Source organism: Hemitrygon akajei, chromosome 3, assembly GCF_048418815.1.
Source record: "Hemitrygon akajei chromosome 3, sHemAka1.3, whole genome shotgun sequence".
NCBI classification, from domain to species: domain Eukaryota; kingdom Metazoa; phylum Chordata; class Chondrichthyes; order Myliobatiformes; family Dasyatidae; genus Hemitrygon; species Hemitrygon akajei.
In genome coordinates, this window is record NC_133126.1 from 66,501,112 (window position 1) to 66,525,065 (window position 23,954).

Here is a 23,954-nt window from a genome sequence, read left to right on the forward strand (position 1 = left end):
TAAAAATAATATAAGCAAAACTTAGAAGTTACATACACAAAATGTAGGAGGAACTCAGCAAGTCAGGCAGCGTCTATGGAGCGGAATAAATAGTCAACGTTTCTGGCCCTTCATCAGGACTCAAATTTAGCAGTTACCAGTTTGCTGAACAACAGCTTACTGATTATGGCCAGATTATCTATACTTGTTCTGCAATTGAAAGTAAGTAACATAATTGTTGCCAGACCAGTGAGAGTGCTATACACTTTCAGAGCTGATTCAGTTCAGATTTACACTTATCACATCACAGCACATTATTACACTCTTAATTGACTTGAGTGGATGTCAGATCACTCAAATGAATCAAAATAATTTGCCATTCATTACTGCAATAAAGAGTTATGAATACAAAATAAGAGCAAAAGACCAAGGAACAGAATTAGGCCATTTAGCCCATTGAGTCTGCTCTGCCATTCAATTATGGCTGATTTATTAACCCTCTCAATATTTCTCCTGCCTTCTCTCCACAGCTTTTGATGCCCTAGTTAATCAAAAACTTATCGACCTCTGCCTTAAATATACCCAATAACTTGCCCTGTACAGCTGTCTATGGCAAAGAATTCCACAGATTTACTACCTTCTGGATAAGAATTTTTTCCTCATCTCTATTCTAAATGCACATCTGTCAGTTCTGAAGTTGTGCCCTCTGCTCTTGACTCTTTTACTATGGAAAATATCCTCTCCATGCCCACTTTGTTTTGGCCTTTCAGTATTCGATAGGTTTCAACGAGATCCTTCCTCATTCTGAACTCCAACGAGTACAACCCAGAGCCATTAAACACTGTTCATATGTTAACACTTCCATACTTGAGGTCATTCTCATGAAACTCTTCTGAACTCTCTCCAATAGCAGCACATCCTTTCTTAGATAAGGGGCCCAAAACTGCTCATAATACTCCCAAGTGTGGTCTGATTAATGCCTTATAAAGCCTCAGTACTACATCCTTGTTTTTGTATTCTATCCTCTCAAAATGAATGCTTAATTACATTTGCCTTCCTTATCAACTTTAGGGAATCGTGTACAAGGACAGGATCCTCTGCACCTCTGATTTTTGAACTTTTTCCCCATTTACAAAATGGTCTACACCTTCATTAGTTCTTCCAAAGTGCATGACCATACGCTTCCTTACATTATACTCTATCTGCCACTTCTTTGCCCGTTCCCTCAATCTGTCTGTGTACTTCTGCAGACTACTTGCTTCCTCAATATGATCTGCCTGTCCACCTATCTTCGTATTGTCCACAAACTTGGCCACAAGGGCATCAATTCCTTCAACCAAATCATTGACATACAATGTGAAAAGAAGCAGTTGCAACACCAACACCTGCAACATACCACAAGACACCGGCAGCCAACCAGTAAAGGTCCCCTTTGCCTCCTGCCAGCTAGTCAATCTTCTATCCATTCTAGTACTTTTCCCATAATATTACAGGCTTTTATTTTGTTAAAAAGCCTTGAGTAGCACATTGTCAAAGACCTTCTGAAAATCCAAGTAAACAGCATCCACTGACTGTCATTTGTCTATCCTGCTTGTTAATTCCTCAAAGAATTGCAACAAATTTGTTGGGCAAGGTTTTCCCTTTAGAAAACCATGCTGACTTTGACCTATTTTATCATGTGCCTCCAAGTACCCCAAAACCTCATCTGTAATAATACATTTGAACATCTTTCCAGCCACTGAAGTCGGTCTAACTGGCTTTTAATTTCCTTTCTTCTGCTTCCCTCCTTTCTTAGAGTGGAGTGGCATTTGCATTTTTCCAGTCTTCCAGAACCGTGCCAGAATCTAGTGAATCTTGAAAGATCATTACTAATGCCTCCACAATCTCTTCAGCTGTCTCTTTCAGAACACTGGGTGTAGTCTGTTTGGTCCAAGTGACTTAATCTACTGTAAGACTTTTCAACTTTCCAAGCAACTTTTAGTAACAGCAACGGCACTTATTATCTACAGCCTGACACTCAAATGTCTGGCATTCCATTAGTGTCTCCCACAGTGAAGTCTGGCACAAAATACTTAAGTTCTTCAGTCATTTCTTTGTTCCCATTACTACCTCTACAGCGTCATTTTGTAGCAGTCCGATATCTACTCTCATCTCCATTTTACTCCTGTATATCTAACAAAACATTTGTATCCACTTTTATATTATTGGCTAGCTTACCTTCATATTTCATCTTTTATCTCTTTATGGCTTTTTTAACTGCCTTCTGTTGGTTTTTTTAAAAAAATTCCCAAACCTGTAACATCCCACTGTTTTTTGCTCTATTATATGCTCTTTTTTAATGTTGTTTTTGACTTCCCTTGTCAGCCGTGGTTATCTCATTCTCCCTTTCAACTATTGCCTTGGGACATATCTATCCTGTGCCTTCTGGATTGCTCCCAGAAATTCCAGCCTTTGCTGTTCTGCCATCATCCTGCTAGTGACCCTTCCAATCAACTTGGTTAACTCTTTTCTCATGCTTCTGTAATTGCTTTTACTCCACTTATTTTGATCCATATGATCTCCATCTCAAACTGCAGGGTGAATTTGATCATAAGGTTCCTTTACCTTAGGTTTCCTAATCAATTCTAATACATCACACCCAATCCAGATTGCTGTTCCCCTTGTGGGCTCAACCAGAAGCTGCTCTAAAAACTCATCTCTAAGGCATTTTACAAATACCCTTTCACAGGAGCCAAAATCAGCACCTGCACTACATACCTGTCCTTATTGCCTTTTCTATCTCCCATTGTAGCCCACATTCTGGTTTCTCTTCAAAGGCCTGTATTTAATTCCCATCAGGGTCATTCAATCTTTGTAAGGGTTTTATATATTTTTTTTCACCAATGGAGCCACACTACCCCTCTGTCTACCTGCCTCTCCTTTCAATACAATGTGTATCCTCCATGACTTGGAGATGCCCACAAGTTCATATCTGCAGATCTTTAACTGTGCTACAAGATCATCTACCCAGTTCCATATATATTTTGTGCATTCAACTATAACAACTTTCAGTCCTGTATTCATTGCCATTTTTGATTTTGGCTCGCTGTTACACTGTAACTCATTCCACTAACTGCAATCTAGCCCTATTATCTACCTGTCCTTCCTCACAGTCTCACTACACACTGTATAGTGAAACTTGTATACAACTGCCCATCCTCAGCCCTATCATGACGTTTCCCACCACCCCTCTGCCAAATTAGTTTAAACCCTCCCAAACAGCTCTAGTGAACCTGCCTGGAGGGATGTTGGTCACCCTTGGGTTCAGGTGTACCCATCCTTTTTTATGTAGATCATATCTTCCCCGGAAGAAATACCAATGATCAAAAATCTGAAACCCCATCCCCTGCACTTATTCTTCAGCCGCACATTCATTTGCCAAATCATCCTATTCTTACTCTAACTGGCACATGGCACAGGTGGCAATTTAGAGATTACTAATCTGGAGGTCCTGGAGGTCCTTTTCAGTTTCTGCCTAACATTCTCTATTCTCTCTTCAGGACCTCCTCCCTTTTCCTACTTATGTCATAGGTACCAAAATGTACCATGACTTCTGGCTGTTCACCCTTCCTCCTTTAGAATTTTGTGAACTCAATTTTGAGACATCACTGACCCTGGCATCTGGAAGACAGCATGTCCGGGTGTCTCTTTCACGTCCACTAAACCTGCTGCTTTCTGTCCTCTAATTATGGAATCCCTTGTGATTACTGCATTCCTCTTCCTTTTCTCCCCTTCCCTTCTGACCCACAGAGCCAGACTCAATGCCAGAGACCTGGTCACTGGTTTTAGGTCATTCCGCCCACCCCTTGCCCCTTCCAACAGTATCCAAAGTGGAATATTTTTGAGGGGAGTGGCCACAGGGGTATTTTGCAGTGGCTGCCTATTCTTTTTCCCTCTCCTGACAGTCACCCAGGGGCTTGCCTCCTGCACCTTAGGGTTGACCATCTCCATGTAGCTCCTATCTGTCATCTCTTCATTCTCCCATATGAGCCAAAGGTCATCCATCTGAAGCTCCAGTTCCTTAACATGATCTCTAAGGAGGTACAGCTCGAAGCACTTCATGGAGATGAAATTGTCAGGGAGACAGGAGGTCTCCCACATAGCACTCAAGGATCGTACCACTACTTCCAGATCCATTCTCAGTGCACTAGCTATGTACTAACAGAAAACAAACTCTTACTTACTTAGAACCTCTTCCTGTGCCTGTTCTCACTTAAGCATGTTGAGTCAAAGCTGGTCCTCCAACTAAGGCCGCTCTGCTTACACTACTTTTTTTTATTGGCCCTGTGTTGATTGCCACCTGCCAGGAAAAGAAGCTGAAAAGCACCCGAGTTCTTTTTAAACCTCGTGCAGCATTACCAATGAACGACATCTTGCGTTGATTGCTACCCACCGACTAATTAGCCATAAAGCACCTGAGCTCTTTTTAATTCTGTGCTGCATCACCAACAATCGACCTCTTGGGATGAATTTTGTCCCACGGAAATGTGATATATTTTGGTTTACATTAGGAGAGTTAATTTGTGTTAAATGCCTCAGTGCTTGTTCAATGATTTGAATTTTGTTTTTGTTTTATGTTTTTTTTCTAATACTGCTAAAGGGGTGGTAGGGTATCTGTGCTGTTAATAAAGATCCAGCAAAATTGTGAAAGAGCTGGTTCCAAGCTAACTATTTTGTTTCATTTTGGTCTGCAGATCCAAGTGTCATTTTAAGTACACTCGCTGCCCACACTGATGCTGTATGGGGTCTTACATTTAGTAGTATAAAGAACCGGTTGCTATCTTGTTCAGCAGATGGCACTATTCGGTTATGGAATCCAGCTGAGAAGTCTCCTTGCCTCAGTACTTATAATGTAGAAAGGGGTAAGTGAACTTTTTTTTCCACTTACTAGGTTTGAAGTGTACTCTTTTTAACAGTTGTGCAGTCGTAGAATTAAAATTTTGTGTAATGTAGGTGAATTGTATGTTGCAAATAGCCTGCTAAAAAGAAAAAAAAGTGATTTGACTGCAGGGTCTATTACCTCAATGCAAAGATTCAAGGAATGTTCTTCAAAAAGGAGTCTGGTACAGTTGCCTGTTAGTTGGCATACAGCAAATAAATTGTGAAGTAATGTGCTTGATTTATGATCAAAATTATAACACACAAGATGACTTGGGGTTTAGGTAATAGAGATTGCAGTCACAATCTCTGGTGGTTGGGGCTGTTGTGGTGTCCTGAACTTGGAATGCAAAAAGCCCACCATATGAATACTTGGTCTATATTAAAGTTGTGGATCATCCTCCCGTAGACGAGCATTCCCATGCTCAACACAGCCTTTAGGAGGGGAAGGTTGTGGAATGAATTCTTGACAATAAATTCCATATGTAACATTTATACATTTGTAAAAAATGTATATAATGTATAATTAGATTTACATTTTTTTTTGTTGATCATGAATGAAAACACTTCTTAAAAAAAGTTAAAATATGGTTGGAAGCAAGTAAGATTTATTCTATTCCATATAATTAATGTGACCTAATGGTCTCAAATGTTATCAATGCAGCATTTTTCCTTTCCTTCCAATACCCAGTTCACAAGTTCTCTATTCAAGGTCAAATTGGGCAGAAATTGGATTCAGACAGCAACATTAATTTTGCATAAAACCTCTGCAACAAGTATCATTGGATTTTAGTCACAGAAATGAAAAATTACTTCTCACCCATTCTGCCATTCAATCCTCCATTTAATGTTTCTTTACCTAGGTAAGAGTATAATCAATTTGTTTTAAACTTCTTTTCAGAGAACGGAATCCCAACTTCTGTTGACTTTGTAGGTGCTGATCCAGCACACATAGTGGGTTCTTTTACTAGTGGCAACACAGTCATTTATGATATGGAAACTTCTCAGTCCTTGGTGATGCTGGCATCACAGGTGGATGCTGGTAAGTAGCATGAAGATAAGTTTCAGAAAACCTCTTTGTTATGCTATAAACAAGTATCATGCATTTTTTCTTGAAATTATTATTCTTTAGCTTACTGTCAGTGATTCCTTGAGGAAAATCATTAAATTGGTTAATTTTATACCCCTTTTCACATTCCACTCCCCCTTCCTGACCCTTAAAACATTCTTTAGACAGTGAACATATAAGTGAAGCTATGTTCCTGTTACTTGACAAACTAGATGTGAAAGTATGTTTCCTTGTGGGAGGAATTTAAAACTAGTGCCTTAATTTCAGAATAAGGGGTTATCCGTATAAAACAGCTGAAGAGGAATTTGCTTTCAGAGGTTCATGAATTTTTGGAAATCTTCCCCATGGTGCTCTGAAATTCTGAATCATGGAGTATATTCAAGATAAAGAATGGCAAATATTTGGTCCACAACAGACTTGACTATTGGGGAACGGCGTAATGGAACTGATATAAGAAGTAAATCGACCACCGTCTTGCATCCTCTAGAAGGTGGCATCCATCATTAAAGACTCTAACCATCAAGCACATGCTCTTTTGATTCTGTCAGGAAGGAGGTATGGGCACCTGAAGACCCACACTCACTTCTTCAGATCAGCTTCTTCCCCTCCTCCATCAGATTTCTGAACTGTACATGAACACTACCTCATTATTCAATTTTACACTAGTTATTTATTTTTGTAACTTTTATGGTATTTTTTATCATTTGCACTGTACTGCTGCAGCTAAACAACAGATTTCACAACTTATGTCAGTGATGGTATACCTGTTTCCAATTCTAGGCTTTGTTTTAGGATTCCTGTATTATTCAAGATCAGGATAAAAGAAGGAAGTTAAATGAAGGAAATAAAGCAGGAAGTTATCCAGTCAGATGGTACAAAGACTGCAGTTAAATGAAATGAATACATGATGAGTGACATAATTTTGGCCATACAATGTCACGAGAATTTTTTATTGTATTTTTTGATATTTTAGAGCAAAAGGGAAACAGTGTTGAATTGAAATATCACTAGATAACCTTTCTTCATCTGAATCAGCAGTTTTGCTAGGACACAATAGCATACACAATGCTATTCAGTGATACTAGTGTCTTTTTATGAATAGGAGATTATTCCACAGGTGGGCATACTTTATATGACGGAATATGATGTACTCCAGCACAGGGCTGGATTTATACTCTTTATTTTCATTATTTTGGCAGCGCAGGTTCTTGTATATTGTGATTCTAGATTATGAAAGAAAATATGAACAATAAAACTACTGGTTATTCTTCTGACTTTTTATACTGGTCATGGGTTATTGTTCTTCAGCATAATGCAGATCCAGTTTCATAATCTGCATTCATCAGTGCATCCAAATTACTTAAGAGTACTGACGGTTTTTGCTTTCTTTGGCTTCCTTATATTTTCCTGAATTTGAACTGTGCAAGATGCCTGAATGAAGGCTTCTGCATTCAGCAAAATGCTTTCTACAGCCATTTAGATGATTTTTTTGTTAATAATAAACTAAAGCAAATACTATTCTTGGTACTAAGTTCAATCTTCCATCTGTCATAAGGTATCTTCTGCTGTGCGTATAGATGTATCCAGAAGGGAGGGTTCTTTGATGCAACAACTTAATGTTCAATTAAATCTTTCATAAGAAATAGATCACTTCTAGTGCAAATTTATATTGAGCATGATTATATCAATGATAAGCTATCATTTTGTTTAGTAATATTGAAATAATTTTTTTTACTCTTACTGCAAATGCAACTTAAATTATGCTTTTGTAATTCAAGTTAAAGCAAACTAACATTTCAGATGATAGGTTAGTTATTTCTCTTGTTACTCTACCCATTACAGATAAATTTAAATTTTGCATTGTATACTACTCCTTAAAAATAGGTGGGCAGATGGCTTGGATCTAGGTCAGCACATCTTCAGGAAGGAATGAATAGTACCTTGGAAGCTTGCTGGTTTTCATTTTGTTCCTCTATAAAAATGCCACTTTCCGGGTGGTCTGACTCAAATAGTTGGGTCGTTGCTTCATAGTGTTAGTGCACGTCCTTCGCTATCCATATCCTTCATATAGTTTTAATTATAGAAAGTAGCAATTTTGTGTGTGCTTATAACTAATGAAAGCAGTAGCACTGAGGGTCAGTACAGCAGTTTGCATTAATACTAACATTTTGCACAGATAATCTCGAAGAAGGATGCTTATGTAATAAAGATCTAATACAAGGTCTATTTATTATAGTTCTGCAAACTTCCTTCAAATTGATTATAAAATGTTTAGTTTTATATACATCTGTAAGCATGTTTTTTTAAAACTCTTTTCTGAGATTTGAGCAACACTTTGCCCATTCCCATTTCTCCTTAAGATAGTGGTGAAGTGTCATCTTGAACTGCTGGTGAAGGTAGTCCCACAGTGCTGTTGCATAGAGAGTTGTAGGATTTGGACCTAACAATAATGAAGGACCAGTGATAAATTTCTACTTCAGGATGATATGCAATTTGGAGGGAAATCTGAAGGTCATGATGGTACTATGAACTTCATGGTAAAAGAGGATACAGGTCTGAGAGGACCATGTTTGAGGATGCAGGTTTGAGAGGTCCTGTCAGAGAGGCCAAGGTGAATAAATGTTGACCATTTTGCTGGTGCACACTGAAACACTGTGTGCCAGTGGATGTTTGATATGTATTTAGGGTGATAGATCAGGTGACTGTCTCCAAGGTTGTTTCGTTCTGGGTCTTGTTTGGCTGGCCCTGTTGAGATTCTGGTCAATGGCACTGTAGCAAAATTATTGCATGATACTTAGCAGCCCATGTAGTCTTCTTGTCTAGGTCTTGTCAATGCAAGCATAGCTGCCTCATTTGCTGAGGAGTTGTGAATGGAATTTAACACTGTGCAATCATCAGCAAACATTCTTCCTAATGACATTAAGATGGAAGGGAAGTTAATTCTGAAGCAGCTGAAGACAATTGAACTGTGATAAATTGGAGATGAAACGTTTAACCTCCGATATTCCGATCCTTAGTGTAAGGTTTGACTCTCAGCTACCAGAGTGTTTTCATTTTGATGCTTATTAACTTCAATTTTACAAGGCTCATTGATGCCACATTCTATCAAATGTTGTGTTGTCAAGGCCTGTCACTCTCATCTTACCTCTGGAATTCAGCTTATTTGTTCATGTTTCCAGATCTTCAGTTGAGTAGCCCTAACAGAACCCAATCTGGGTATTTGTGAATAATCTATTGGTGAGAAGTGAATCCCTGTCTTTATCAGCTTCTGTCACTTTGTTGATTGAGAGTAGAAAAATTAACTGTGGCTTAGCTAGATTGAATGTGTTATTTTTGGGAACAGGAGCACGTGAACAATTTTTCAAACTGTTAAGTAGATAACAGTATTGTAACTTTTACCAGAATAGCTAGGCTACAAGCACAGCTAGCTCTAGAGTGGTCTTCAGTTCCATTCATGGATTTCTGATTCAATGGCTTTTGCTCTCAGCTGTTTCTTGATATCATATCAGTTGAATTGGTTGGAGATTGGCTGCTGTCATGGGGACTGAAGAGGAAGCTGAAATACATCATGTATTTGGTACTTCTGGCAGAAATGAATGTTTTGGCCTTTTCTTTAGCAGTCCTGTGCAAGGCTGTACCGTTTTTGAGGATGAGATTAAGGACAAATGTTTTGAAAGCCTTCTCTGGCTATTACTTTAAATTTCTGCTACCTTTCATGGGAAAATGTGGTAGATATCACACTCTGATCTATTGGTTATGAGGTGTGGAATTGCTGTTTAATAGTCCTGTATTACAAATTCACTTTGAGCTCATTATTTCTGGATTTACTTGACAGTGCTCATGTCTTACCAACTTATTCCCCAATGTGAACCAAGTTTGATGTTGGTGGTGCACAGTAAGTTGTTTAGACCAGAGAGATATTTCTTGAACTTACTGTATTTAGTGTCACACAGTACAGTGATGAGTGTTCTAGGTGTAAAAATGTTTTTTGTCTCCATAAATAATTTCACCAGTGTTCCCATGGGCAGACGCATATTATCACAGGTATTTTGGTGAGGACAAGTCGAGCAACTTTGTTCCCCGTGTTGGTTTAGGCTTTCTCTGACTACCACGTCAATTGGGAAATGACCAGCTTGCTCTGTGGTAGCGCTACAAAGCCAATGGATGTGAGCATCTCTCCCCTGGAAGACATTTTCTACCCTTGCTTCCTTCATTGCTTCTTCCGAGTGTTATTCACCATGGAGGAGCAGTAATTCATCAGCTGAGGGAGGGTAGTAGCTGGTAATTAGGAGATGTCTTCATGGGACTGAATGGGGTCTTGATGTGATTGTGAAGACAGCAAGGAGTACTCCCTAACTGTTCCACCACACCTGGTGGTTCTGTCTGCTGCATCAGGATGTACCCAGGGATTGTGATGGGAGGAGTCTTTATGGTATGGTTTTGTTAATATTATTATGTAAGCTGTTGTTTGACTTGTCTGTGCAACAGCTCTCCAAATTCAAACATAAGTTCCCAGATGTTTGTAGAACTTTACTGAATTCGAGACCACTTCAGGGAGTATTTAAGAATTGACCACACAGTTGAATCTGTAGTGCTAAAATGTTTTTCATACATGAGTGTATCTATTATACTGCACATACTGAACTACAAAACTGTTGAGTTATAGATGATTTCAGTCAAAATAAAATGAAATGTAATGCATACAATATACAGTATAAGTCAGTACAGTTTCCCAGAGACTGGGAAATGTAGTAATCAATTGATACACAGCAGGAAAACAACTTTCAAGGTCCTTTGCAAGAACAGTAACAAAATTTGGCACAGAGTAATATTGGTATGTTAGATCACAAGACTCAAAATTTTCTCATAAAAGAGCAGATTTGAGGAGCATCTTGAGGTTGGAGGGTTTTGATGGGGTATGTAGTTTGAGGGGCATAGGAAGAGAAATTTGGAACTTTACTCAAGGAGGCTGAGGTTCACTTTCAAAATTGCAACTTTTTGAATAAATTGTAGCATTTCCATTTTATAGAATCTTTAGTCCCTTGGATTTCTGGATATGGCACAGTAAGAACTATATAGTTTGATATAGTTTGGTATAATTATAATTTGTTTAGATTTAAATAATTTCCTTTATCAATCTTTGCCTTGCTTTCTATTCACAGTGTCTCCTCTAGCCAATCAAATAAATAAAGTTGTCAGTCATCCCACATTGCCCGTTACTATCACAGCTCATGAAGATAGGCATATTAAGTTTTTTGATAATAAAACAGGTGAGTAATAGCAAATATTGAGAATTTTGACAAAATTACACATACATCTGGCTTATCTCTAATATCTCTTGTATTTTATTTTACTTTGACTCATCTTTGCTTTTTTATGTAGGTAAACTGATCCATGCTATGGTTGCTCACTTGGATGCTGTTACTAGTCTAGCAGTGGATCCTAATGGAATCTACTTGATGTCAGGAAGTATGTGGCTCAATTTTATAATAGAAAAATTGTTTCTGAATGTCAAGATACTTTAAGTTCAACGACTATAGTTAAACTTTCCAAATCAAGAATTAAATTAAGCACAAATTATACAAAATTGATAATGTGATACATAGTTTGCAGAAGTTATGTAATTTTAAAGCCTTGATTTGTAAGCTATATTCACTACTGGCTATATGTTTATGAAAGATTCTTTGCTTTGATTTCTTGCTATAATTCAATCCAAATACAATTTTGTAATATGCCTGCAAAAAGAGTTGTTGATATTATCAGTGATTGTCATTGAATACTTCTACTGTAATGCAGATTTTCTGTATTTAATTTGTACCAGGTCATGATTGTTCTATTCGCCTGTGGAACTTGGATAGCAAGACATGTGTTCAAGAAATTACCGCCCATCGAAAGAAATGTGATGAATCTATTTACGATGTAGCCTTCCATCCATCAAAGGCCTATATTGCTAGTGCAGGAGCTGATGCCCTTGCCAAGGTGTTTGTGTAACAATTGCTAGAACACATTTGTCCCAAAATAGCAGGTGAGCTGAAAGCAAACAGGAATTGCTGCACTGCCATTAGTTACCCAGTTATCATACAACACTAAGTACTGGTCTGTTCTTCCTGGGCAGTGGTTTCCTGGTATCTATTTAGGGGGAGGTGTTTACTGATCAGGTATCACCAGATCCTTGAATAATATCAGGTTGACTAATTTTAATTACTGTAATTAAAAAAGAAACAAGCCAGTATTTGTAGCCTTGACTGGATATAAACTGAGCTAAATTTACTGTTATGTAGGTGTTCAAAGTCTTGTGGAATTTATTCTTACAGCAGTAAATTCTTTGGGCTCTTGTCCTGCCTGGTGGCTAGGATGACAGTACGGTGGTGAGCAGCAAGATTAAAGTTGAACCATAGAATGTCATCCTTCAATTCCTTTATCAATTTTCCACCACCAAACATACTTTTAAATCAACTTTCAGCATTATAAAGAAAATAGAAATTAAATATATTTTAACCTTAGTTTTACAGTATTTTTGACAGGATGTCTAGTTTTTATATGTCTTTTGTATAATTTTCCTGTCAGAATAATGCTCCAAACAGGGTTAATACTATGTTTCATTGGCTTAAAACCCAGTCAAATCTTCACTGATCCACTATTAACTGCATCCTTCCCTTGCCCGGCTTAAATGAAACAAAATCCTCAGTGAATCCTTCCACATGGATGCTATTTTAACATCACTATAAAAACTGTTAAGTATAATCATTAAAAACTGTAAAATGTGTTGGAATTAAACACAGAGGGTTTAATACCCACAATTAACTCTTTTAAATAAAATTGCAGCATCCTATCACTATGTGATATTTTGTACATCTTATTGTATTTACAAGTTTATTTATCAAGGGTTAACCATCTTAATGCTATTGGCCTACTGTTATTTATTTCACTTTTCTGTTGGTCTTTATATCCTTCATGTATTGAGTGTTAACGGGCCTTGTATATCTTTGTCTAACATGGGACTCTTGCAGAAGACTAGTAAACTCTAAATATAGGTTTAAAGTGGAACACTGTTATATCACAGCCCAGGATTTCCTGTTAGGATACTTGCTTTAGGGGCTTACCCTAATTCCGTAAATCTTAAGAATTTGTGTGAAATCCGGAGTGAAAATGTTTTATTTTGGATTAAGTATAGAAAACTGAAATGGCCAAATCAAGATTCAGAAAGCTGCTGTATTTGATCTACTTATCCCAGATTTTCAAAGTGCTTCAGTTAATGGTGTAACTAAAGATTTTGTTTGTGTAATGCATGATTAATACAATAAAGTATTTTTTCTAGTCTTCCACAAAGATTTCTGATGAGTTTGCAAGTTCTGATGAGTTTTGTAAGGTTTTTGTTTACAATACATGATTAAGTAAATTTGTAAGATTGTATCACATAGCTAAAATACAGTTCTTTAAAAGTAATGTATATAAAATGCATATAATAAATATTAAATGGTGTACCTGTAAATTAGTGTTGGTTATTACATTACTTGAGTTGTATAGCTTCAAAAATGCCACCTTAGTATTTTGTGGAATTCAGAGTATCCTTAATTGTCCTAATGATGTAAAATAAGATTATGTGGAAATTTAAGTCCCTTCTTTTATCATTTATCTATTTAGAAAAGGGATTTGGAAATAAACAAAATATATATCTTCTGGGTGCAAGTGCATTTTCATTTGTTCTTTTGCCAAGTACAGTATTATTCCACCTAATTGATTGAAACCCTCCAACAATTTCTCGGAATCTGGATATGTTAACTAGAACTCAAATCTCCAATTTTCAAAAACCATTGGAATTTTTTTTTTCATTTCATGTAATTATTATTTTTTCAGTACATAGATGTGGGTGCACAATCAGATGTAAGGAATTTGTTCCATTGTGAAGAGCCCTATGAATAACTTAAGAACAGCATAGACTGGTTTGTGTGTTTTACAGGTGAATGTAAAATGAATTTGAAGTGCATAATATGAAATGTATTTTGTATGAACAATAAATAAATTCTTATATTAAATTATAATTTTTTGAAAAATAGGTAGAAATTTAAAGGTTCCAACATGCCCTTCCTAAAATAGAAATCCAGAAACAGCTTGAAATATTTTAAAATTAGGTTTTCAGAAAGAAAGAGAAAATTCTACAATTACATAAATCATTGCATGGAATAGAGGTTTGCTGATCGGAGGACTAGATTATTGATTCCCTTTTTGGTTGCATTACTTTGGAATGGATCCCAAGATTAAAATTTGCAGATTGTAGAAGAGATACGGATTGATCATTGTGGGAAATGAAGCTACCTCTCATTATCAATAAAGGATGAAGAAGCTCCCCATTTAATGGAGCTATAGTAAGATAAATAGGAAGGCTCAGAATACAATGAACACAGAACGTATGGCACAGGAACAGGTAGTTCTGCCCACAATGTTGTGTCAGACCAAATAAATTGGTAATCAAATGGCCAACTAAATTAATCTCTTTTGCCTACAAAATGTCCATATCCTTCCATTTTCCTCACATTCATGTGCCTATCTAAATGACTCTTAAAAGTCCTTTATGTATTTGCCTCTACCATCAATCCAGGCACCCACCACTCTCTGTTTAAAAAAAATACTAACCCCTCATGGCTCCTTTGAAATGAACCCCTCCGACCTTAACTGCATGCTCTCTGGTGTTAGACATTTCAACCCGGGAAAAGACACCATCTGTCTACTCTATCGCTGCCTCTCATAATCTTATAAATCTCTTATCAGATCTCCCCTCAGCCTCCTCCATTCCAGTGAAACCTGTGTAGTCACTTACAGGGAACTATGGACTTGGACCCCAAGATCCCTCTGCTCATCAACACTGTTAAGGGTCTTGCCACCTGTCTTAGACCCCTCCCATGGGGCTGCACCCTCACCATTCCCAACATCCTTTGCTCTCGCCAGATTTACAAACTTACTGTCTGCTCCACGTTGACAAATGCAAGATATTCTATACATGCAGTACTGTGCAAAGGTCTTATGCACCCTAGATACATGTAAGTACCTAAGTATTTTGAACAGTACTGCACATATAGAATATCTTTGGATTCTCTTTAATCCTTCTTGTCCAAGGACTTATGGCGCCTCCTGACTTGCCTAATTCCCTTTGAATTTTTTCTGGCCTCTTTAGTCATCAATGACTTTGTTTGATTCAGGTTTCCTTAGCATTACATACTTTTCCGATTCTTGACTAAATTCATCACCTCCTTTCCTCCCACCATCAATGGAATAGAGGTTCAGGTACAGCTGAACAAATTTGGTTAGTCCACAAATAAGTCTTCTCCATAGCTTTGAAACCATGCTTTAGAAAGAATCTTTTGACTGGGATACAGTGGAGTGTAGATATTCTGGGATTTGTGTTATCAGTTGACATAAAATAGAGTGGTTTTACGTGAATTAGTTAGCTTTCAAGATAGAAAACGGAAGCTAAGAAGAGAAACTATTTCCACTGGTTTGGGTGTAGTGTGTAAAAATTAGAGACAAATTTTTGGATAGTGAAGCTGAGAAATGCTTCTGGGTACTCAGGGTGGTAGGAGTATGGAACTCTTGCAAATGGCAATTAGTACTAGGTCATTTGTTAAATTTGAGAATGCTTTTAACACACTTATGAAAACTAATGAATGATGCAGAGCTGTGTTGCTGATTGGTCATCTCATCAGTGAATCTCATTGAATGTCAGAGCAGGCTTGAGCTAAGAATTCATTGGTGCTTTCCAGGAACTTGAGGAAATTTATAAAGTTAAATGAAAATAGGAAATGATGTATACATGGAAATGTGTAACTGGCACTTCTGTGACACAAGTCAGTTAAAGACTGAATGTGTCTACATCTACTGTACACACAGCAATAGGCAGTTACTGCCACATTATCTGGGGAACCACAAATGGAGCCAGGTGCCAGGCAATCATCAGAATATATCCCACCTACACAATGAAGAAGTAGAAAACGTTTGAGCCAGTCACTGACCTGTGACAAATAATTGATATTTAATAACTAGATACAGTACTTTTTGTGTTAAGTACAATTTCATTCGAGTAAAACGTTAATCCTTCCTACTGACTTCAGTTTTGCTGGAACTTCTAAATGCTAAGCCAGTCAATGATAATCTCATTTTACCTTGAGAACGCAGCATGTTTTTGATTGGAGCAACTCTGTTATGGGTCTGGAGCTAAGTGATCCTGGTTTAATCAATGGAATTTCAGTAACTACTTTTCTGGTGACTAAAGTGCAACATCATAAAAAGGTAATTGCCATCTTTTATCTCTTTGCTAATGCATGAGTGCTTGATGGACCAGTACCAGATTGGTCTGGACTTGTTATGGTGAACAGGGCAATCTTGCATTTCATTGGATTTCATGTGTCAGTGAAGAAGCTGGAAGAACTTAATTAAAGGAGTACCAAATTATACAATAGGGACTTTTAAGAGACTCCTGGATAGGTACATGGGGCTTAGAAAAATAGAGGGCTATGGGTAACTCAAGGTAATTTCTAAAATAAGTACATGTTCGGCACAGCATTGTGGGCTGAAGGGCCTGTATTGTGCTGTAGGTTTTCTATGTTTCAAATTCAGGACAACAATGCTCAGCATTTCACCCAAAATGTTGACTTTATTTTCAGCATTTGCTGTATCCAACACCCATGGAAATTTTCCAATTTTGCATGAATTGTCTGAAGATTATTATCTGTTATGACAGGGGTCTTAAGGGAATCCCAAGGGAAATCTGGCTAAAAATGATTATGAATTCTTTAGCCTTGCCTTTTGAAGTAGTTTACTGGGATCCACCATCATTAAGAATTAGGTTGTTAATGGAACCAACTCTTTTAGTTAGTGGCAAGATAGAGAACTTTGATTTTATCTGATGATTGTCAGTAGGCTGAGCTCTGCCTATAAAATGCTGCTTCTCCTGTTTAACATGCATGTAATTCTCAGTTGTAGCTTTACAAGTTTAGTATCTGATTTAAAATATGTTTGATGATATGTCAAGCGACAGTGACACATTACTATGTCCAGAATGGAAAGAGAAATTTAAGAGCAGTTGTCTACCAATATTCATTTTGGTCAAATGCATCAGTAAAAGGCAGATTGTAAAGGGTAAGACAAAATAGGTCTTTCTGTCACATTGGTTCCCTCACCACTATTTATATCCAGCCAGAAGTTCTGTTCTTTCAGGATTTAATCATTGTCTATCATTAGTAATAGTTCAGTAAGTACACATATGTTTGCACCTTTACATAAGTTCTATCAGCGCTAATTAATTGGTTCTGAGTGATCAGTAGATGGTCATTAGCCAGAGGATCTCTTTCCCATGTTTAACATGTGAAATTCATGATTTCTGGAGTCAGTTTTGATGCCATTCCCAATTGCATTCTTCTGAGCTATAATATATCATTTTTCCAATTTGAGTACTTCTGCTACAAAGAAAGGATATGCCCAGGGATGGCCATGGAGGAAACAGATCTTGGCTGAAGCAAACATTTCTGTGAATGTGACAGTGTCGAACAGCTGCTTCATTTGTCTAAAACACAAATCCAAATATTAACGAATGATTACATGGTTAAATAGGTTGTGTGACTATAACATACATCATACCTGGTTTTGTTAGTGAACTTCAATAAAAAGCTTGAATGTTAAGCACAAGGCTAAGGAGTAAACAATAACTCTTGAGTGTAGTCATTTTCTTAACTTGCATCCAGGACTATGTTCACTATTAAAACAAGCTTTCCCGGTGATTCTAATTAGTGATATACACATTTATAAGTACCTTGCCTCAGAGAGAAAGTATTGGCCTTGATGGAGAAGCAGTAAGATTGACTTGAACAGTAAAGGATAAACAGCCTAATATATGAATGTGCTCAGAATGTTAATTTTATAATCATTTGCATGCTGAAAGTTATTGACAGAGATGATTAAAATACTTTGTGAAGCTGTGGATGAGCCAGGATGTGCATTATCTGCTGAAGACTATATCTGTGGCATTCAAGTCCGGCAATCCAGGCCTGTACCAGAAAACCAGGTATCATTTGCGGAGGGCTATGTCAAGGGCAAAGAGACAACTTCAAACGAGGTTGGAGGCAACATTGGATGCACGGCAACTCTGGCAGGGTCTGCAAGACATTACTTCCTACAAAGCGAAACCCAATAGCATGAATGGCAGCAATGCTTCACTACCAGATGAAATCAATGGCTTCTATGCCCGCTTTGAAAGGGAGAATACAACTACAGCTGTGAAGAACCCTGCTGCACCTGATGACCCTGTGATCTCTGTCTTAGAGACCGATGTTAGACTGTCTTTAAAGTGAGTGAACCCTCGCAATGGAATACCTGGTAAGGATCTGAAAACCTGCGCCAACCAGCTAGTAGGAGTATTCAAGGACATTTTCAACCTCTCACTGCTACGGGCGGAAGTTCCCACTTGTTTCAAAAAGGCAACAATTATACCAGTGCCTAAGAAGAATAATGTGGGCTGCCTTAATGACTATCGCCTCGTAGCACTCACGTCAACAGTAACAAAATGCTTTGAGAGGTTGGTCATGAAGGTTGTAAATCTAGTCAGCTCCATCTTGGGTACTAGCCTACAAAGCACCCAGGACACCTTCAGGGAGCGGTGTCTCAGAAAGGCAGAGTCCATTATTAAGGACCTCCAGCACCCAGGGCGTGCCCTTTTCTCACTGTTACCGTCAGGAAGGAGGTGCAGAAGCCTGAAGGCACATACTCAGCGATTCAGTAACAGCTTCTTCCCCTCTGCCATCCGATTCCTAAATGGACATTGAATCTTTAGATACTACCTCACATTTTTTAAATATACAGTATTTCTGTTTTTGCACGTTTTTTGATCTATTCAATATACACAATTAATTTACTTGTTCATTTATTATTATATTTATTTATCACTGTTTTTCTCTGCTAGATTATGTATTGCATTGAACTGCTGCTGCTAAGTTAAATTTCACGTCATATGCCGGTGATAATAAACCTGATTCTGATTCTGAATTTGATAGATATTGTCTGCAAAGAACATTTTCACAAGAAGTTTGTGGATATCTGGAAACATTTCTCCTCAGATGTTGCATCGGGGTCAGCTGGTAACCTTAAGATCACCCAGAAACAATTGTACTGATATTGTATCTTTGATTACTTAGAATGTCCCAAAACATGTCAATGCTTAGGAAGTACTTTTTGAAATATAATCACTGTGAAGAAGCTAGTTTTCATGCAGAGAATTCTCTGTCCAGCAGTTTGGCAGTCATAATTATCATTGGATATATGTCCCTTACCCTGTACTGGTTGTTTCTACCTCCTACTCAAGAACCAAAAACTGGACTATCCAGGTACACCCATTATTTCTGCTTGCTCGTCCACATACCTCAACTCTTAGTTTATCCCCTCTGGTTCAGTCCCATCCCACATACAGTACATCCATGTCACTTCATACGCTCTCGATCTCCACAATAATTTTCAGTTCCCTGGTCCTGATCGCCTCATTTTCACATAGATATCCACTCCCTGTACACTTCTATTCTCCATCAAGAAGGACTTACAGCTCTCTGCTTCTTTCTTGATAACAGTCCAGACTATTTCCCCTCTTCTGTCTAGCAGAACTGATCTTCACTCTTAACAATTTCTCTTTTGACTCCTCCCATTTCTCCAAATTCAAGGTGAAGCCATGGGCCACAGCTATGCCTGTCTTTTTGTTGGCTTATGTGGAACAGTCCATGTTCCAAGCCTTCCCAGGTAATGCTCTCCAACTCTTCCTACGCTACATTGACAACTGCATTGGTACTGCTTCATGAAGTTGTCAATTGCAACAACTTTTCCTCCAACTTTCACCCAGCCCTTAAATTCACTAGGTCTTTTATTGATACCACTGTTTCCTTTCTCAATCTCTTTCTGTCTCCATCTCCGGAGACTTGTCCACTGACGTTTTTTCTAAACCTACCAATTCTCTTTGCTATCTTGACCATCCTCACTGTTTACCCTTCCCTGTAAGAATGCCATTCTCTTTTTTCAGTTCCTTTGTCTCCACTGTATAGGTTCCAGGTTTGAGGCTTTCCTTTTCCTGGACATCAAAGGTGTCCCCTCCTCCAAAGAACGTGTTTCTCCTTCTTCCACCATCAATTCAGCTCTCACCCACATCTCAATTTTGCAGATATATCTGCTCACCCCATGTTCCTCGTCCTCACCTACCTCCCCTTGAGCCTTCTCATCCAGCATATCATTCACCACAACTTCTGCCATCTTCAACAGGACCATCAAGGACATCTTTACCTCTTCCTCTCCCCCCCCCCCCCCCCCCCCACCAATTTGCCGACTTTCCACAGGGATCACATTTTCTGTGATTTCCTTGTCCATTCGTACTCCCAACTAATCTCCCTCCTGGCACTTACCGTAAATTCCGGTGTATAAGCCGAGAATTTGGCCCTAAACTTTGGTCCTAAAATTAGGGGGACGGCTTATGTAGAGGATGCCAACTTTGGAGAAACGAATACACGGAAGACAGGTCGTATTTATTGGCTATTTTGAGTCAAATTGGTTCCACTGTCGATGCATGAATTCTTTGATTTGTTTAAACTCACATCTGGTGGCTGGAGCACGGACGTCAAACCACCGGGGATGACTGCAATGTCCGTATTTTCAGCTTTCAGTGCTGCTTTTGTCTCACCTGACAAGTGCGCTTTGAATTTGTCCCAGACAAGTAGCGACTTTTCCTTCCTGACACTTTCGGGACGTCGACGCCACACCTCTTTAACCCACTTCAAGCAACCCGCTTCGCCCATCCAGCAGCGTTCTTGAATGTAAACAACAACACCCCGCGTGAATTTTCTGAGCAATCTTTGTTTTTTGTCTCAATACAAGATCACGTCTACTCTTAAATCGGGTGCACCAACTTCACGTAGCTTTGAAATTTTCGCTGACCTCACAGTGTTTTTCGTCCCAATTCAACGTTTGAACTCGAAACATTTCTCTGGTATAATGTATCCTTACGATCGCTGGTGATTCACCCACTCTAGAACTTTTTCTTCCAGTTCTGGCCACTGACATGTTTTCCCGCGGTTTGCACATTTTGTCTTTAGCATTTCCCTCAGCGTGTCCTCTGCCTTTCTCCACTCTGTCACTCTCTCTCGTTTACACTAAACTTCTTAGCAGCTGCAGAATTATTCATTCCTTTAGCAAAATCAATAACCTTCAGTTTGAAGCCAGCATATCGCACTTGTTTTAATCTTTTGTACATGGTGGTCGCAAACTCAATACTGAGTACACGGACTAATCCCACCACCCCGTGTTATGTTTTAACGAGATTACAATGGGCGCTAAATGGTTTCATAGGGGTTACATTTCATCGGAATCTTTTCCATTGGAAACCTAAAATCCAAAACTTCCTTCCCTGATTTATTTATTAAGAATTTGCTTATAAAGCTCTACAATGTGTAGGCCTGTTTTCTTAGCAGGTACTGGTTCACAAAATTTCCAGGGTCCGGATCCGTCCGGCAAAGCTGAGTACTGGCATGCGAGATCTTGTGATCTTTTCTGGGTAAATCAAAAACTTCTACAAAAGGGGTCAGCTTATACAAAAGGTAACATGAAAAAGTCACTTTTATAACCTTGAAAAGGTTTATAAAAGAGGCTTATACTCCGGAATATACGGTATTCCTGCGCCAGGTGAAAGTATTACACTTACCCATTCACCTCCTTCTTTACCATCATTCGAGGCCCCAAACAATTCTTCCAGGTGAGGCAAACTTCACCTGTGAATCTGCTGGGGTTGAATATTGTGTCTAGTGCTCCTGATGCAGACTCCTCTACATTTGTAAGAGCTGACGTAAATTGGGAAACTGTTGAGATCTCTGCACCATCCATAAAAAGCAGAATTTCCTAATAGCCAATCATTTTAATTCCTATCCCCATTCCCATTCCGACATGTCGGTTCATGGTCTTCTGCCACGATGAGACCACTCTCAGGTTGGAATACCTCATATCCTGTCCAGATCACCTCTAACCTGATGGTATGAACATGGATTTCTCCAACATCCAATAAATTTTTCCCAACCCCTTCCCTCTTCTTCAGTTCCTTACTCTGGCCTCTTACATCTTCTCCATACCTGCTTACCACCTCCTCCTGGTGCCTTTCCTTCCCTTTCTCCCATGGTCCACTCTCTTATCAGTCTCCTTCTTTTGCACCTATCACCTCCCAGCTTCTTAATTCAAACTCCTCCCCATCCACCTGACTTCACCTCTCACCTTTCACCTTCTAGCTTGTCCTTCTTCCCCCCCCCCCCCACCTCCTTATTCTGGCATCTTTCTCCTTCCTTTTCAGTCCCAATGAAGGCCCTTGGCCCAAAACATCAACTGTTTGTTCGCTTCTATAGATATTGCCTGACTTGCTGAGCTCCTCCAGCATTTTGTGTATGTATCCCTTGTTTTTTTTGTGAGAGCTGTTGTACCTTTCTGAAAAAGCAGGTAAGTCCAAGATCTCTGAGAGAGCATCTCTGATTATGCAGCACTCCCTCACTGAATGGCAGCTAAGATTTTTATACTTATTTATCTGGAATGGAAACTTGAATCCTCATCAGTTAGTTGGAGGAAGCTGTTTTTAACTGAGTCACAGTTGTTGGATACAGGGGACTCAAAAGGCTTGTTCCAAAGATTCAAGTATTGTTCTGAAAAGAGGCAGGCTTGCTATTGACATGTGAATAGACTTACGAAAACTTTGTGAATCTATATAAATGAATTATTACCAGTCAAGAAGAAAATAATGGTTTTTATAAAATCCTTCAATTATTAAGGGAGGAAGTCAAATGCATATTTGGTAAATTGAACTTGAGTACACTTAGAAGTAGAAACTGCTTGTATTAGGTTATCACATTACAAACCAGTGAAGTGTCATCTTTCAGTGGTCTCTCTCTTCCTTGCATGTGCATCACATTGACCTACACATTAATGAGCTTATCTTGGACTCTAGGTTAAAATGGGTTGCCATAAGTTTTATTAGTTCAGCTGCAGTTATGGCCATAATCAATTTCCAAATCAGCTTTTCAATATACATCAAAGTCTTTAGTAAATGCAATCCTGTGTATGTTAGAATTATAATGGGTGATTTTTCCACTTCTCCTTAATAAACAATCAGGTATATTCATGCATTCTGTATCAATTTGCTGTGCGGCTTTCCTTAACAACTTTTCAAGCAAATTTGACATGGGATAACGTGAGGAGGCTTTTATTTTTTTATCCTGTATCTTGTTTAGTATATTGTATATTGTGAATTCCTGCAAGATAATGAATCTCAGCGTAAGTATATGGTGTCATATATATACTTTGATAATAAATTTACTTTGAACTTTTCCTCGGTCAGTAAGCTCCGGAGATAGAGTGAATATATTTAAGGTGAAGGGAAAAATTTAAGTGAATAATTTGGCAGGTAAGTTTCTCACTCAGAATGGTGATGGTAGCTGAAACAAGTAGCCAGAGGAGATTGTAAAGGCAGATATGGCGTCTACAAAGCATTCAGGCGGGGAAGAGTAGAGAATCTTAGACCTAATGCTCTTGTGAAAATCAACATTTGTCTAGATTAGTTTTCTTATCTTCATCAGTACCTAATACTCATTCATTTAATCATTACTTATTCATAGTCATTTCATCTTTTTGTGCTCATTTGCTAAGATCTTTGATTGCAGCAAATCTTGAAAACATACTGGCCTGGAAACTAGATCTTGTATTACTATAAAGAGAAGAGATTCTGCAAATACTGGAAATCTTAAGCAACACACACACAATGCCGGAGGAACTCAGCAAGTCAGACAGCATCTATGGAGGGGAATAGACATATTAGGCCATGACCCTTCATCAGGATTGGAAAGAAAGGAGGGAGAGCCAGAATAAGAAGATGGGGTGGGGGGAGGGAGTCCAAGCTGGCAGATAATTGATGACACTAGATGAGGAGGAAGATGGGTGG

At 38.4% G+C, this 23,954-nt stretch overlaps 1 protein-coding gene across 3 annotated transcripts in view; it reads left to right on the plus strand.

Annotated features, from left to right (window-relative positions):
* The window catches only part of strn3 (striatin, calmodulin binding protein 3), a 186,749-nt gene extending 172,742 nt beyond the window's left edge, over nt 1-14,007 (plus strand). For all 3 annotated transcript variants that reach the window (XM_073040068.1, XM_073040069.1, XM_073040070.1), the window contains 5 exons: nt 4,713-4,880; nt 5,798-5,938; nt 11,128-11,235; nt 11,348-11,434; nt 11,787-14,007. In XM_073040068.1, the coding sequence (XP_072896169.1) occupies nt 4,713-4,880; nt 5,798-5,938; nt 11,128-11,235; nt 11,348-11,434; nt 11,787-11,956 (674 nt within the window). In that variant the 3' untranslated portion in view covers nt 11,957-14,007. The remainder of the gene's footprint in view (nt 1-4,712; nt 4,881-5,797; nt 5,939-11,127; nt 11,236-11,347; nt 11,435-11,786) is intronic.
* The last annotated feature ends 9,947 nt before the right edge of the window (nt 14,008-23,954 follow it).